Source organism: Xiphophorus maculatus, chromosome 6 (assembly GCF_002775205.1).
Source record: "Xiphophorus maculatus strain JP 163 A chromosome 6, X_maculatus-5.0-male, whole genome shotgun sequence".
NCBI lineage: Eukaryota > Metazoa > Chordata > Actinopteri > Cyprinodontiformes > Poeciliidae > Xiphophorus > Xiphophorus maculatus.
Window position 1 is genome coordinate 10,367,645 of NC_036448.1, and position 18,300 is coordinate 10,385,944.

Consider the following 18,300-nt stretch of genomic DNA (forward strand, 5'->3'; position numbering starts at 1 on the left):
TCCCTCAAGTCGCCTTCTAACCACAGACCTCCTCTCAGGGTTTCCTCCCGGAAGCCATGTTTGACCGCCTTTTGACCGGCCCTGTTGTCAGAGAGGAAGGCGTTCGTCGTCGAGGGCGGCGACCCAAATCGGAGATAGTGAAGGCTGCCGCCGCCGCTCAGGCCGCAGCGGCAGCGCAGGCTGCACAGGCGTCGCTGGCGTCAGCCGCTTCCTCTGCAGGTACAGCTCTGCTCCGGACGGAGACGGATCTGATCTGGGCTCAGTTTAACTCCGCTTGTGTCCCGCAGGGGGAATCAACCCGCTGCTGCTCAGCAGCCTGTTCGGAGGGATGGACCTGTCGTCTCTCCAGAGCCTTCAGTCGCTCCAGTTGGCTGCTGGTCTGATGGCCTTCCCGCCACCTGCTGACCCTAAACAGTCCGCCGCCAACGCCGCCGCCGCCTCCATGCTGCCCCTCATGATCCCCAGCATGGGAGGGCTGCCCAATATGGCCGCCGCCATTCCCAACATGTTCAGCCTTGGAGGAATATTTGGAGGTAACCTGGCGGCCGCCGCCGCTGCCACCGCCGCTTCCAACGCCGCTTCCGGAAACACCAACGGGACGCTGGAGGGAGACGGAGGCAACGGGGAGGAGACGGCAAAGAGGGAGAAGGAGGCGAGAGAAGACGGAGACGAGATGGGAGAGGAAGATGATGAAGAAGAGGAGACGGCGGAGGGAGAGGAGGAGGGCGTGAAAAAGACCAAGAAGAGGAAGATGGAGGAAGAGGTTGAAAAAAAGGAGAAACCTGTCGGCGATGCGTCCGGTGCTCCCAAGATGGCGGCCGCCGAGGCTCCAGCAGAGGCTTCCATCAACGGGGACACAGCCGCCCTGCTGGCCGCCGCCGGTATGTCGGCCAACTCCCTGGCGTTCAACCCTTTCCTGCTGTCCACCATGGCGCCCAGCCTCCTCTACCCCTCCATGTTCCTCCCGCCGGGCCTGGCCGGCCTCAGCCTGCCCGGCTTCCCCACCGCCTCCCTCGCCGAGCTGCAGAGCGCCATGGCCGGGGCGCTGGGCGACAGCGCCTCCACCCCAAACCCGCCGAGAGACGCCGAGGGGGAGAAGAGGGACGACGGGAAGGCTGCGGACGACGAGGAGGAAGAGGAAGAGGAGGAGGGAGAGGAGACGGACTCGGCGGAGCAGAAAGAGGAAGGAGCGACGGGCGGAGGAATGCCGGAGGAGTCGGCGGCGTCTCCCCAGAACGGAACGAGTGACTGAAGCGGGAAAACGTAAAAGAAAAAACAAAAAAAAAAAAAAACTGACTGGCCTTGAACACTTCCTCCCTCTGTTGCACGTTTTCACGCCTCCAACAGAAATATCCAAACTATTACAAACTTTTTGTTTTTCCTTTGAGCTTTTGTTGACGTTTTCTATTTCACGTTTTTGTCGTTTAACCAGGTGTATTTACTATGCGTCAGAGAGGACAAGATGTGTTTGTATTAAGTTAAATCTCTCTGATCGATAGTGTAGTCAGGGAAAAATCCTCAGCCGAGCTCGGCTCTCCTTCAAAGACTGTTTCCTTCTCTCCGGTCGGTGCGCGCCGTCAACTCTGCACCCACCTCTTGTTTGTTTTTTTTTGTTTTTTTGGTTTGTTTTGGTTTTCTTTTTTCCACAAAATAGGACTTCACATGTTTCCAATAGTACTATTATTCTAATTAATATTGTTGCTGCTTTCAGCTCTCGAGTCATTTATGCCTCTCTCTCCTTTTGTCTGGACCGATATGTTGTTGCCGGCAGCGTCTCATCCAAACCAGAAGAAGAAGCTCCTGCTGCTTCTTCTGACGTCAGTTCTCAAAAAAAAAAAAAAAAGAAAGAAAAACAGCATTACAGCTCATCCTGCTGTCTGTCTGATAAAGCTGCTGCAAAATGAATCGATAGAGATGCTCTGTTTTAGAGCAGATGTTGTTTTAAGTTCTCACATATCAGACCAGTAAGACACTGATGAGGAAATCAAACCAGACTCTCTCCGTCTCTCGACCATCCAGGCGTATACTTGATGAAGAGCAGCACACACTTTCAGGAGGCTACCACTACACACTAACCCCTCGTAGGTCATATGACTGTTTCTCCTGTTGTTTTTTTGTTTTTTTTCCCCCCTTTTTCCTCGTTTTGACTGTTTGTCTGCACGCTGAATCGATACTGTTAAACCCAGTCCCACACTGAAAACCAGTCTGGAGTCTTTCCTACTGCCACATCCGATTGGTGTCTCTCTCCTTTTGGAGGCGGCTGCTTTTTTTTTTTTTTTGGTTCTGTTTTGTTTTGTCTTTTCCGGGGTTGCCGGGCGGGCTGGGTCCTGCCGCCGGTCAGGCCTTCTGATTGGTCCGCTTCATGCTGCCAAAACCCAGCCACCACCACCACCCCTGTTCACAAGAGGGGCCTTCGTGAATGAATTTGGAGCGGCGGTCCAAGCAGGGATGCAACGTTTCAGGTCGATTCGTTAAAGAGGTCGTTGCGTTATTTCCCGGTCGCTGCCCCGTCGAAATGTAGTTTTAATCTTCCTCCACATCCCGGTAGTTCCAGACCAAGTGCTGCTCCCCTGTGGCGATCTCCTTCTTTAAAGACTGTTTGCTTTAGTCACACACACTGACACCAGGCCTGGCCACAAACAGGACTGAGACAGGACTTTTCAAAGTTTCTACATGTAGTTCAACTCTGCTCGCTAAGTTAAGTTTATAAGTACTTGAAAGCACGAGTGGTGCTTAATTTATTTCCCCCCTCCTCCAACAACCCTCAAAGGCCAGTTCTAGTGTCTGAGAAGAATAAAGTGCTGCAAGTGGTTCCAATATTTAAAAGTACATTTTAAAAACGACAAGCGCTGCGGCCAGGGAGAGAAGTGAGTCGGAGGTCTTCGTCCCGCCGCCTCCCCTCCACCTACACCACCACCCCCCTCCGTCACAAAGATCCTCGTTCTCCTCTCTAACGCTGAGACAGCAATAACCGAGGCAGCTTTTGAATGTTCCAACATCACTCTCCCAACACGCTCACCCTATGAATAACCACAAGTGTCGTATGAGTAGAGAAGCAAACTGTAAATGAGGACAAAATAAGTACTGCAATCAATTTTTTTGTCTCACTCTTTTCCTGTTGATGCACTGGTGTTAAAGAGTAAAGTTAATCAGGTACCTTTATTACTTAGCTACTTTTCTTGAAAACAAAGGACATTTTGTTACTTTTAGCCAGCAAGCTGAAGAGCATTACCTCAAAATTCTTATCTAGCCTTGAAGTTTACAGACATACCATGTAAATGTTTTTTTTTTTTCCTTTTTTCTTTTTTGGTTTGTGTAATTTTTTTCTTTTTTGTTTTGTTTTTTTGAGACATCATGTATGATGACTTGTAGCTATGATGCTTTTAATAAAAGTGAATCATGATATTCGCCTAGGAAACCAACTCTCTCTGCCTTTATCTCATTATTTACAGCAAACAAACCTGAGCGAAATACATGGCATATACATGCATGTTGGAAAGAAAACGGAATAGGTTTTCAGCAATTATTTAAGGCTGAACCCTTAAATAATTGCTGTTACTGTAAAAGGTATTGAAGTTTAATAATTAAAGGGCAAACAAAACATCTTGTGTTTTTTGGGGTTTTTTTTCCACATTTCCCCACCTTACTGATGTGTTTTCCAGTTGAATTGTGCAGAATAATTGGCGCTGCACGTGTGGAATTTGTTTTTTATTATTTAGTTAAATTTTTACACCACAAATCTGGCACTTTTACAGGGTGGGGACAGTTTTGAGAGCCACTGTGAATAAATTTCAATAAATTTTATGTTTCTGCAGGGTCATAAAAAGTCTGCTTTCAGGCTTTTAAGATCTCTCAAATATTCACAGAACAAGCCATTGTGTTTGGAAATATTTTGAGCCTTAAATGTGCATCTTTGCTTATTTAAAGGAAATAAGGAGGTATATTATAACAAAACAGCTTTATATTTAATAATTTATCTTCTGACATTGCATCTTTACCACAAATGGCTTGAAAATATGGCTTACATCAGTTTCAGGGAACAGAGCAGAATGTATTAAACCTAGCCCAAAAAACACAATGGAGTGGATTAGCTTAAAACTAGTTGTTACTGTAAACGGTATTAAAGTTTAATAATTAAAGGGCAAAGAAAGTCCAAAGGTGTTTGGCTTATAGTACGGCAGTCGGGAAGAGCCAGCCAATGTTACAAAATGTTAAACACTTTTCTAATTTTTATGTATATTTATTTATTAGCTCTCAGTAAATGAGTGATATTGGTGTTGCTTTTTGTCCTGATTCCCATCAGATTGGAGTTTGATCTTCAGGTCTGGTCGTAGGGGTTTTAGTCAGGTTGATTTAGCCTCATACTTAAACCGAAGCTGTTTCTCCAAGTTACCCACGGTTTGTGCTAGTCATTGATCTTCAATATTTTATTAGAAAACACTGTCACAGAAGAACTCCATATAACGCTGGGTTAAAAAGGATACACGTTATGGACGAGCTCCTAAATTTGCATTTGTTCCAAACCATCCGTTATCCAAATATGTTTTCTGCATGACAGGGAAAGGGAGTAAAAAAAACTTGTTTGTGATGAGGAAATAAAACACTGTTTTCCCTCTAGCAGCTAAAAATGTCGGCTTGGCTTTTTGTCGATTGGTATCAGAAAAGTGTAAATTATTGAGCTATTGTGGCTGCAGGTATTGCACAAATTTGCCAACATATAACTTAATGGCCAATAAAACTAGAAGTCTAGCCTAGGCTGCTTTTGATTCCACTTAAATTTGAAGTTCAAAACTGCCGAAATTATAAAAAATAGTTGATTTTGACACATCAACCTGCATGTCAGGCCTCAAAGTGAAAGCTTCGCTGGCCATATTTACACAGAAACTCATCCATTTTTTTAAATAAAGTTTTCTGCATAAAGGTTTTAACAGCTAGTTGAGGAAGAGCAGAGCACAAAGTGGCTCTTTATTGTCTTAAGATAACAAAAATCTGGAAAACATCAGAGAAGTTCACGCAAAAATGATTGTGTGAACCCTTTAAACTTCCATGTTTGCTTTGGGCCTCTGTTTACACAGGCAGCTATGACTGTTCAGACAGTGCATGGAGGTAGAAGGCCGTGCGCCATCGGTGACCTTCCTGTGTGAAACTCACCCAGAACAGAGGATGTGAAAGATTTCCAAGAAGAGGAACTGATTTAAAAGTAAAATAGTGGGGGAGAAAAAGCAAAAACACAAAGTTTCCGTAAAGCTTTCTGACTGATTTTCACACTACTTTACTTTTCTCTCAGGCAGCAGCAGTTTTTGCACAGAAAGATCACAGAGGAGTCTTCAAAGGCTCATAAAAAAAGCATTTGCATAAACTGTGATGATTAGAGTTCCCACACATCCCTTAAAATATGGAACCTTCCCAAATTTGGTGATTAAATGGTGCACAACTTTTTAAATCAATTTGGGATGCGTTACGTTGCATACTTCCTGGACTGATTTGTTTTGGTCTAAGGCTCGGTGAGACTGGTGTGGTATTTCATTCATTTATTTTGGATCCTTGTATGGACAGTTAGCATCTCTTTTGGAATTTTATTATTTATTTATTTATTTTAAACTCACATTTATTATTTATTTATTTACTTATTCATTATTCAGTCATATTAGTAATGGACATCATAAAGTCAACGATTGTGGCTATAAATGTTTTTTCACTTCATAATTTTTATTGCTAATAAAGAATCTAAATACTTTCTTGAGACTATGATTATTATAAACCACAGCAGGTGAATCACTTTGCACATGGCCACTTTCTTTATTTTTCAGATTAAAAAAATGTCAACACCAGTTGCTAATTACTTTATGAAGCCTTGTTGGTTGGTTTATGGCTCTTCGAATCAGGATTTGTGTTAAATGAAGGTACCAAGAGCGAATAACGCTGTCCCTTTAAGATGTTGGAAAACCTGAATTGTTGAAGAATGGCAACAAGTGGGTCATTTAAAAGGTGTCAGGCTTTTGTTTTTACCCCAGAGGTTTGCAGAGTTTGTGTCTCGTCAAGGCGCTGGCACCTGTGATTCGCTCGGCCACATTTAAAGGTACAAGCCTGGAGGATTACATAATATGACCTTTCCAACACACCAGAAGTTGAAATTCTCATGACTGCCACGGGAAAGTCAGCCGTGGCATGAAACACAATGAATTTAGCCACAGAAAATTCCCCCAAAAGCAAAATATTCTTAGAGCGAGACCGAGTGAAGACAGACGCCCAGTTTGAATAAAACCAAATGATCTGGTCTGATGCTGATGTTGCGGTTGTTTTTATTTATGACGTGTCTGCAGGAAACAGGAGCTGCAAGTGACTCCAAAGGTTGAAGCTGAGGTGAAATAACTTCCCAGGAAATAATCACTCACTGTGCCCTGTGTGCGTGCGTGGGAGTGTGTTGATTGAGTGTGTGTGTGTGTGTGTGTGTGTGTGTGTGTGTGTGTGTGTGTGTGTGTGTGTGTGTGTGTGTGTGTGTGTGTGTGTGTGTGGACATGTATGTAGCAGTCCATCCAGGCTGTCAGAGATGGCATTTCTCCCACTGGAGCTGCTGACAACCAACAAACTGACAGGCAAACCTCATAGTGTGTGTGTGTGTGTGTGTGAGCTTTATTAAATGGGTCAATACTGATCCATTTCTGCCTAATATACCACACAACAACCAGTTTTAAACTAATACATTGAGTTTACTCCCCAAACGTGTTTTTAATAACAGAAAACGAAAACTGGGCTTTCACAAGTTTAGTATTTTAGGTTCAGGTGGTTTTAACTTGAACAATGTTTCTTTTTTGCTTTCTCCAGTTTCTGCGCGAATTAGTAAAAGTAATGAAAGACGTGTTTTAGTCACAAAGTTAAACTGGACTAAATATGTCAATCGGGTGTCCTCACATAGACGGAGAAATGTAAGGTGTTTGAGCGGAGGTGTGTTTATTTTAGCAGGCAGGAGAGACTCGGATGTGTGTGTGTGTGTGTGTGTGTGTTTGTGTGTGACAGACGTCTGGCCTAATCGCCTTGCAGGAGGAAGTGGGACGTGAAATCTACCAGCCGCCCCATACCACTCTCTCTCTCTCTCTCACACACACACACACACACACACACACAGTGAAACACAGCATGCATTCTCGTCTCCTACCCTCATTCCTCCTTCCAGGAATCTGAATCTGGTCTGATTTACCAGTTTTCTGTCGGCCTTTGTTCGGTTGCTGCATGTGAAAATGCAAATTGTAACATAACACTGCAATAATCTTTTTATTGGAAGAATAAAATCATTTCCAACATTTATATTGATTATGCATAAAGTCAGATGAAACACATGGTTAAGCAGGGATTGTTGGATGAGTCTTCAGCAGCTCTGTCAACACGCTCTGTCTTTCTTGACTGCTCACCACTTCAGAGCGTTCTGCCAGGCTCTGCTCTGCCAGCTAACTTGTAAATTAATGAGCTCAGATTAGTGAATATCCAGCCTTATTGTGCAACACTAAGCTGCAGCGCTGATGATAATCCAGATATCACTTTCGGGGAGAGGCACTGCGTCATATTGTGCACCGGACTGATCCCACACATAAATACATCTTAAAATAAACACATTTGTAATAAGATGAATGGAGTATTGTTAAATTGAAAGCAAATAAGATTTTCTGCCTGGAAAAATACGAATACAAAAACGTGATGCTATGGAAAGATCTCAGAGAGCTTTGTTTCATTCCAGTTCATTTCATCTCATCTCTTGGTGACTCTGGAGGAGCTGCAGAGATCAGGGGAGAGAACAAAAACAACTATACCCTTTAAACTCACATTTCATCATGTTATTTTAAACTCACATTTATTATTTCTTTTGTCGTTGAACATCAGAGTAGTACATCGTTGTAAAGTGAAATAAAAATCAAAAAAGTGAGGCGTGGGGCGTGCCGTGGTGGCGTAGCGGTTAGCGCGACCCGTATTTGGATGCCTTGAGTCCTCGACGCGGCCGTCGCGGGTTCGACTCCCGGACCCAATGACATTTGCCGCATGTCTTCCCCGTTTCCTGTCAGCCTACTGTCATATAAGGGACACTAGAGCCCACAAAAGACCCCCTGGAGGGGTAAAAAAGAAAAAAAGGGAGGCGTGCATTTTTAATAACACTTGCTAGAAGTTCTTTCGTGCTGCATTTTCTAGCCAGTGTGTCTTGGCTTTTATTTTTTCTACAATAGTTTAAGCTTCATCAGATTGAATGGGAAGTAATCTCTGCCCTTTCTGAAGAAATCACCAAAGCATGATGCTACCACCACCATACCTCACTCTGGGATTGGGGTGTCCGTGGCATATATATATATTGCAGTATTCTTCCACCATTATACGTAAATGGTACGTAAATTATACGTACCGTATATTTGCCATTTTTCTTACACAACGACTTTGTGTTTATAGCAACATTTGTGTGTCCTGTTAACCTGGATCCAGCTACAGTTTGGTGGAGACCCAAATAATGTACCCTTGATATTCAAATAAAACCTTTATTTCATTTTATGGTTATTAAATATTATTTAATATTCAGCTTCAGCAGGAGAGGTTAATGTAAAGGGACCACAAAGGCAATCTGCTCAGCTTGGGTCACCACAAAAATAGGAATATAGGCGTGTGTGTGTGTGTGTGTGTGTGTGCGTGCGTGTGTGTGTGTGTGTGTGTGTGTGTGTGCGTGTGTGCGTGTGTGTGTGTGTGTGTGTGTGTGTGTGTCTGTTTCTCCTGTCCAGATGAATCTCTCTCCACTCGGCTGGATGTGTCACTTCCTGCTCTCTGCGGTTGTCATGGAGAGGCCAGGGCTCCAGCGATAAAGAGCCATCTGCCGTCGGCATGACCACCTACAGGCCAGCCGCACGCCCAGTCATCGCAACTGTGATTGATAGCCCCCAGAGAGTGACAGAGCGCAGCGAGAACAGGATAAAAAGAGAGGAGCAAGTCAGAGGGAGGAGCAGCGGGGGAGGAGAGGAGGAGAGAGGAAGAGACAGGTCCAGATGTCCCCCTTGTTTGCTCGGGGGTTTTATGTCTCTCTCTCCTGTTTCCAAGGGAGACAAATGGCAGAAATGTGGCACCGAGAGCCACTGATTCAATTACCGATCCGCACACATACACAGATACACTTACATGAGTACCTTTGCGAGGACACTTGCATTTTGGAGCTGAGGTCACAATTTAGAAGCGGATCCCCAGTCATCAAACTTGTATTGTGAGACAACGTGAGAAAGTTTTCTTAAACTAGAGATTCAAAGCATCAAGCAGATCCCAACGAACACGGCTCCACTGTAGAAACACACAAATACGCTGAAGATACTGGAACTACAGCTCACATCCTCTTGTTTAAAAGATGTTTGTTATAATCTAAATGTTTATTGACAAGTAAGCCCTTCTCTAGATGTTTGTCAGCCGCTTAAGGAGTTAATCGGCTTGTAGAACCAACAGGCCTTTTTAAGTACTTTTTTTAAAGGTTAAAGTTCCTGAAAACTTTAAACTTTATGTTAAAGATGCAATGTTTCTACATTGTAGCTTTCAGCTCTTCCCAGACAGTTTCAGCTCTTAAACAAGTTTCAGTCCAGATTATTTGTAAATCCCACTATGCTAACTGGTTTCCTCTGAGTCTGAGATGACTTGACAAATCTGCTGCTTGACTGATTTAGGGTTAGTTTCTGACGCTAGGACAGCCGACAAAGGCCTGTGTAATCTGTTAGCATATGCTAATTCCAATTACAGGATTCACACTGCATTTTCACAGGAAATGCACATTTTTCAAGTTGTTCTTATGCCTTATTTGGATACCACCTTTCACGTTTGTTCACAGGTGCTTCCCAGTCAAGTTCTGCTTCATTATATTCAGATTTTTATTACTTGTAAAGTTCAATGTACTTCTAGAGTATCAATGCTCAAATTGTTTGTTTCTCATTTGGCTCACATGTCAAAAGTCTACATTTTTAGTTTCGTCAGTTAAAACACCTGAAGTCAGAGCCGTATAATGTCGGTTATTCATTGTTTGATGCTCATTAATGTTTACCTAATTATTGACTTTATTTGGTTAGTTTACTGAGTAACTGTAGACCTGTTCATAGCTCTATCTGTCACCAGTTTGCATATTCTGTTAAACACGTCTGTCTGTCTAGACCTCACGTCCGTGTCTGGTTGCTTCAGTAAAACTTTTTTGGATCTGACAAGCGATCCCATGCTAGACGTTTGCTGGTCTTTTTTCAGCAGCTCCCTTTTTTTTTCATTCAGAGGAGAACAATGGGGACAAACATCGTCCCAGCAGGGTTCGTTAGTAGCAGCTCGTTTTCACGTGTTCTGCTGCAGGAAGAAGGACCGGTGCGCTTTACAAAACAGACGCCATCGTTAGGAAGGAAACGGCACCTGGAATGTGAAAACTGAAGATACATTATGATACATCAACAAGCATGGGCACAAACTGGTCTTTCAAATGGACTTTGTCCCTAAACGCACCACCAAATTATATACTGAGACAATAAAGTCTGTGTTTTGGAGTGGCCGTTACAGGCCCTCCTGAATGTTGTAACCCTACTTTCTTTTGTCTTCAGCTGATGCAGAGAAAGGCTTTTAAGTGTAAACTTATATTTGTTCAAGTGGAATAAGGCTAATATTTATGTAAAGCATTGCCAGCTTAAAGGATTAAAAAAAAGGATTTGTTTTATTTTAGCTTTAGTTTATGTTCAAGCGTTTGAAGCATTCATGAACCTTGAGAACACAGTTTTAGGAAAGCACAGTGGAGGCACCTTGTTGCAGAATCAGAAAATGCAACACCTTTGGAAGCTGTTTGCGCTTATTTCCTTCATTTCTTTCAAGTGGTTTTTCTCTCACGTTACCCAGTAAGTAGCTGGTCGTGCAATCTGCCATCAAACAAAGGAAGAGAGTGAGAAGTGCCTGTCGGTTTGACGCGGCTTCAGTTCAGTTTCTGCAGCTTGTTTTTAAACCCGTCGAATCCTTCAATTTGAACACAGCCTCAACCAAACAAAGTGGACCTAAATACGTCTATTGGACGCCGCGCATTTAGACGCATGCAGTGTCTCTGCGTTTTTGCTGTCAACATGATTAAAATGTTGCTTCTATGTCAGTCTCAGTGGGACAGAAAGCTCAATGTCAGTCAAAGCACTTAAACACCACTTAAGTTTCACTTATGGGAATTGCCAGTGAGAACCAGCTCTATGAGACAGTTACTTGATTGGGCTGGTAAAAAAACTCACAGGAACCATAATGCAAGCATCTAACGGTGGCATGGACTGGTCTTATATCGAAGCAAGGCCTCTGAAGTAGTGAGAGATGGTGGGATAACACCTGTTAGTGGTCTGACAAAATACCTGTTTATAAGAGGTTGCAGTATGGTTGGGTCTTATTCTGCAAATAAAGGCAAAAGGTAATTGTATGTATATAGCACATATTCAGCAACAAGGCAGTACGAAGTGCTTTACAGGAATTAAAAGGAAATACAAACAAAATAACAAACCAAAGGAAAGAGCAAGAGAGGAAAAAGCTAATAATAATAATAATAATGTTGATCCAAAGTAAATAAACCAGATACTCCTATTCAGGGTTGATAGATAAGTATAAGTAAGTATCCCCAAATAAATATGTGAAAGGTTACAAAAGCTAAATTAAGTGGATTCTTTCCAAACAGCTTAAATTCTCTAGATTACAATGTGATTTGCAGAAAACAGCAGTCTGATGTGTCAGCAGTTAAACCAGTTGGTATAAAATGCCTTTCAAAAGTATGAACATCGCTGAACTTCTGCTTTGATTCACGTTACAAACACTTCAGTTGTTTTTAATGGGAATGAAATTATATGTTTGTACTGTATTCTGGCATCCTGGATCAGTCCTTCGTTTCTTCTTCTCCACTCGGCTCCTCCAGACTAGCAGCAGCAGCAATTAGCAAACACCTGGTGGAACGACTTAATGGAGACGCGTCGCTGTGATAATGATAATGAAGAGGGTCGGAAAGAGCAGGAGCTTCTTAAAGAGACAGAGGCCCGATTTCAAGGTGTCAAATTGTGAAGTCAAATTTCTTTTAAGTCATGTTTGAAATATACAGAAACACAGTTACTAGATGGCGCTATAAAATGGCTCTGTATTCCCCAAAATACATAAGGTGAGCAGTCATGTTTTGATAGAGTTGCAGTATTTCCATTTTCAGATGATTGTGCTCTATGAGATGTTCAAAGTTTAGGATTTAGTTGTTTAACTTCTCCACATCTCTTTCCCTGACCTGTCTGCTGTGCTCCTTGGACTTTGTGCTGCTCTTTGTTCACTAGCGTTCTGCAAGAAAAAACAACAACCTCTGAGGCCTTCACAGAACATCACACTTTCATTTGGACAATAATCCAACCTTGAATCCTTTTTCTCCCATAATACAATTGTGCACTATTTTATGTTGCTCTGTCCCAGTGAAACACACTGAAGTTGTGAAAGAATCTGTAATCGCTTAGACGTTATGAATACGTCTGCAATCAGCTCTACCTGTCAGACACCACTGATCAGGCAGCTAAAATGTGACTGGAGCGTCTTCTCCTGGAGTCGCTCAGCTGCGGCAAGGGCCAGGATTTCCTTGTGATGACCTCCGGCGTTTTGAGGAGACTCAAGGCGCTCTCAGCAGTATTGCTGCGTTATTAATTTCAGATTACGGCTCAAGCAGGGAGGAGCGTCGCATGGCTGCAGCCAGTCTTGTTATGCGCTATATGTGTAACTGCTGCCATGTGTGTATCTGGATCTGATCAATATGATTAATTTCTAATTTATTTCAGGGGCCGATCCCATTTCATCCCATTCAGTTCATCTCCTCATCTAAATCAATAGAGATATGAATCAGGCCTGTGTGGTCTGCAGAGGAAAAATCCATTTCTATGGCAGGAGATAGGAGATCCTCACAGGGCTAGTGTGTGTCTGCGGAGTGTATAATTGTGTGTGTGAGAGGGAGGGACCAGTGAAATACGAGCCAGGGTGTCTGGGGTCCATCCATTTCCAGCTGCGGCTGCTGATGGCACCGTGTCCGCCTATCATATCACTTAATGACTCTGAAGTCATCACTTACCTCATCCTGACATCAGGTATCGATTGGCTGGCCGACAGAGCGCTGATGGATGGATGAGGGGACGGACAGACGGATGAAAAGACAGATGGACTGACGGATTGCTGGCCGAAGAAGGCGCTAATCTCATTAATACAAAATGTTCATTACATATGACCCGGTCTTTGAATGCAGCAGGCAGGGTAATAAATTATAAAGAAATGTCACATGCACAAGAGGCAGTTTGCATTATTGCACCAAATATGATGAGTTCATGGTCCTGCAGGGCGGCTCTCCCCAAATACAAATGGACGGTATTATGAAGGAGATAAATGTAAAAAATAAACTAAAAATCTAAGAAAAAAGCAGATTTTTTTTTACAGTTCCTTCTTCTGAATTCTACAATATCAACATTCAGCTAAAGATGATTTATTCTGAAAGATTAAGACATAAAACAGCCACTTTATCCACCTGATACTTTGCATGTTTTATTCTTTTTCTTTTATTTTTGCACCATTATGTCTGATTTCAGCAGACATGATTTTTCTGTTTATTCAGAGCAAACAGAAGTATAATACCAAAAGTACTCTTGGAAATATTTAGATTTTGATATCGCATTACTGACAAAAATATACTGCATGGTATAAACAGCAGTAAAAAAAGAGGAAGAAAAAAGAAATAGGACATTCCAGAACAGGATGTGGATATTTTCATATAAACACTTGGAGATTCAAGTATCAGAAATAGATTATATCAACAGTACAATCAACATGATAATAATATTGCTAAATAACGAGGCATTTAGAAAAAAAAGATTGTAGCAGCTGATGAGTCCTTTTAACCGGTTGTAAGACGTTCCAAAACAATTTGAAATAAGAGTCTTCAAGTGGAGGACACTAACATCTGGCAACAAGTCTGACTGTCCAACCCTGAAAGCAAAACCGCAGCATGCTGAATGAAGTCAGAAAACCTCATTATCACCAGGCTCTTGAGTTCTGGTGCTGTTGGTACGGAGACGCATGCCTGTGTAACTTATATTTACCTTTCAAGTGTTAAAGGTGTTATGTGCTTTCCATTTTGACATAGTTTCTTTCCAATCTGTCAACTTCAGTTGTTGGGAAGATGCAATAAAAACTAAACATGATCACTGAGGAGTGGCTCGTATCATGAGTTCAGCTGGTGTGCAGTTGCACCAGGTGTTTGCTAATAGCTGCCGGCTAGTCTGAAGGAGCTGAATGGGGGAGGAGTCATGAGGGAGGGCCGCTTTGTGAGGTGGAAGCTTGGAAGCTGCGACTCGAAGGCAGAGCTAAATCCACCCAGGTGTTTGTACACCTGGTTGCCATGGGAGATTAAAAGATTTCTCAAACATCCATGAAAGAAAGCAACACCCCAGGTTTGTTTTTGATAAGGGGATGACATCATAACATGATGTAAAGCTAAAGCTGAAGTTGATTTGGCAATAACACTGCCCCTTTAAAAGCCCCAAAAGAGATTCAGTGAGACTGGAAATAAGAAACATCCACACCACTTGAGAGTTTATCAGAAAACCAGCGGAGGTCCAAAAGAACCTTTTCCCCCCCCATCTAAAGAAACCATAAAGTAGGATGATGAAAGAGTAGCAGAAAGACCACATATGAGTCCCTCCCTGTTAAACCACAGTACGAAAGCAAATGCTCATCTAAAGGAAGCCATCTTTGGAGTCCAGGCTGGTCTAGTTTGTGTGGAAAGCCTTGAACTTTCCCCACTTATTCCCCATTTCAACATAACTGTCTATAGTCACAGATGTTGAATTCTACTGTTAGAAATGTCACATCTTCAGATTTTATTATGACAAATTAGGACACAGTCAGACTGCATTAGTTGGGACAGAATAACAGCCCATCAGTGAGGCCTGAAACAGAAACATAAGCCTGTGCTGTGTGAAACCTGAATGGGATTATTGTCCTTCAACACTTAAAAGCACATGAGCCGAACGATAATTAGGCTTTAATGAATGTCATGTGATCTGTTAATTTCCAGATCTCCTTTCTGTCTCCCTGTTCACTACAGTGAGGACTGTCTCCGTTTGATCGATGGCGTTGTATTGTTTTCCAGATCTCGGTCTGCGAGAAGAAAGGAGGCTTTCCATCATGTTTACTACACAACGAGGCAGCAGAGGAGCTAACCTGCTCACTGCTGCTCCTCCAACACCAGGCTGGGTCTTAATGGAGCATTGTTGGTGGTGGAGGGAGGGAAGGAGGGGGTCACATCATCACAAACACTGATGTAGCTGTCACCCATGGATAAGGCCTGTACATGCTCTGTGTGTGTGTCTGTGTGTGTGTGTGTGTGTGTGTGTGTGTGTGTGTGTGTTTATGTTGGGGCGGCTGCTCTCTTTTCATTCGCCCTGACTAATGACCTCCGCCCGCTTCCCCCTCCCTCTCTCTGCCCTCTCTCCCGCTCCATCAAGGACTGTGTGAGTGAGGAAAATGAAGGCCCTGCGGGGGAGGGGAAGAGATCTGAGGATCATCTGCATCACTGAGCACACACACAACATGGAGGGGGGGAAAGGGGGGGCCGTGAGGTCATCAGAGAGGAGAAACGCTATTGGTCACATAAAACCTTCCTTTCTTCCTTACTTACATCCACCCATCCATCCGTTTGCTCGTTCATTCATTCATTCATTCATTCATTACAATCTTTACCATCTGATAAAGAGTGAATACAAAAGGTCGTTTTGCTATTGGTTATTTCATGTATTAAGGAAAAGCTATTCAAACCAGCATGGCCTCATGTAATAAAGTAATTTCCCCCTAATCCTAACTGGTTGGTTAGGATTAACCAAAAGCATTTGAGATAACTGGTAAAGACCTGTGGAGGAACTTTGACCCACTCTTCTTTGCAGAACTGAACTGATTCAGAGACACAATTAGCTTGATTTCTGTGTGTTTTGGCATTTCTCACCTTGTAATTTAAAATTTTCCAATACAAACTATGTGGTGGTGACCCACTGCTCCTTATGAGGCCCAATAAGAAGAAATGTATTTATTTATCTTTTTGGGATTAGGTTTAGGATTAGGGCGTGAATTGAGTTTCGGTCAGGTTTGGGGTTAGGCAGGTGGATTCTGGGTAAAAGTCTGATTGATCTCAAAATCACAGACTGACTGCTGCGAATCCTCCTTCAGGATTGTCTGGTAGAAAGCAGAAGTTATGATTCCATCAATTACGGTAGATCAATCAGGTTCGGAAGACGCCTTTTTATAGCAGTGTGTTGCTGTAGTTGCTGCATTTTGCCAGTAAAATGTGTCTGTCTTTTTTTCCCCTCCCTTTAGTTTAAGCGAATGAATCATGAATATTATGGCAGGAAATTATCCCAAACAGCTCAGCAGGAGTCCGGCCTCTGAAGGAAACAGGAAAAACGCCATAAAAAGAATGTCTCTGTTAATATATTAATGTTTGGTCTTGATTTCAAAGGGCTAAGTCGTCAATGTGACGTTACTGTGGTCAGGCGGCTTGGATGTATTTATTACCCTTCACTCTAATGCAGATGAGGTTAAATTAATTTAGCTCAGTCACATCGTTGCAAACACGTTTAAAAACTGCACATAACTTTGCTTTCTGAGCTTCACAACTATCTGCAATGGTGCTTTCACAGAGACAATAAATCCAAAAGCAATGTAGACATTTGTCATAGTTTGTCATCTATAGAACAACGTGACGCGACCAGGTTTCTAAAACTTTTGCTGTTGTGTTGTTATTTAGGTCAGCTTACAGTCTCCCCGAGCTTAGGCCTCTGATGACGTCACAAAAGGTAGGAGCCAACTGATTGGACATCCATTTGATTTTCCTGCATATTTTTGAAATTCCTTCCTTCCTTTAAAGGTGCTCATAGGAATTCTGTAAAAGATTGGAGTCACATTTGAGGACAGCGGATGGATTTAAGGAACCATTTTAAAGAATAAAACAGATTAAAGCATGTTGTCAAGGCAGACTGGAATGTGACTTGAATATTTGTGAAACTGTAAAAAAAACAACCCAAAAAACCCTGTCATCTTATTGTTTACTGATACCAGCTGATCAGCTGTGATGCCATCGATCCAAATGCACCAAAGCAGAATTTCATTGCACTTTCTAAAAATGCTGTTCGTTTTTTTTTTAAATCATCAGCGGACATTTTTTGTGAAAGAAAAAAAAAAAAAAAAAGCAAAAATAAAACAGATATCACTTCTCCGATTAGTCTGGTTGTAAATGAGAAGAATTTGAAGGTTTTTCCACTCGAGGAAACGTGTTTCAGTGTTGCTGCAAATATTTCTTTGATTTGTTCACCCCACCGACGCGAACAAATCAAAGTAAATAAAAACAAAACTTTCTTCTGAATGTTCTTTGTTTTTAACAGCAGCTTAATTGAAACGCGTGTTTTCGTGTTTCACGGTGCGGATCGACAGGTGAGTCAGGTGAAAGTGACGTAAGAGCCAGAGGGACGGCGGCTAACTCAGCTGAATACCACCTGCAGGGCTCAACAGAAGCTGCACCTGGCGTCAATCTCCGTCCACCATCTGCACCACACAGCAGTTGTTCACTACTGTAACTCTATCAGCCTTTATTCTCCTCTTTAGACGTGTGTGTGTGTGTGTGTGTGTGTGTCTGCTGGGTCACATAATGAGGGTCCAGTTATAAAATATACAGGGGAGTTTAGGCTGATTGATACCAATAGAAACTCCTCACTCATGTCACAGGTTTTACCCTTACTTACAGCTTAAATATGTTTATTTATTTGTTTGATACTAATATTTCATTTTTGTACATAGGTAAAGGTTTTACATATTTTTTTCTTTGGTTTTATTGCATTTATGATGTAAGCTATTTCTCTAGTCTTCGACAGGCTGCAACGTCTGGTTTACACCGATCTCTGGCGGTGAACAGTGGAACTGCGTGTAGCGAAGGTTACATTTTTCATCCGAGTAGGCCTTTTATCACCTGCTGCAGACGAGGACAATAGTAGTTTATTAGACATTACAATTCAGTCAGGACTTTTACATTGTGTTTTACGATAAAATAAGTCTTATTTAACTACTTGTTTTTTTCTGAAAAGACAAAAACACTGTCCATTATGAGTTGCAGTAAGAGAAATTTAAGAGACTGCCAAGGCCCCAAGCAAACAACTTAGCAGCTGCTTAGTCCCTCACTCCAGCAGGGGGCTTCAAGGTCACTATAATATTCATGTAATATTTAAATATGCAGTCATCACATAGTTATTATAG

At 42.4% G+C, this 18,300-nt stretch overlaps 1 protein-coding gene across 1 annotated transcript in view; it reads left to right on the top strand.

Annotated features, from left to right (window-relative positions):
* The window catches only part of chd7 (chromodomain helicase DNA binding protein 7), an 87,592-nt gene extending 84,170 nt beyond the window's left edge, over nucleotides 1-3,422 (top strand). Inside the window, exons 40-41 of the mRNA XM_023334830.1 lie at nucleotides 39-219; nucleotides 288-3,422. Of these exons, the coding sequence (XP_023190598.1) occupies nucleotides 39-219; nucleotides 288-1,252 (1,146 nt within the window). The 3' untranslated portion in view covers nucleotides 1,253-3,422. The remainder of the gene's footprint in view (nucleotides 1-38; nucleotides 220-287) is intronic.
* The last annotated feature ends 14,878 nt before the right edge of the window (nucleotides 3,423-18,300 follow it).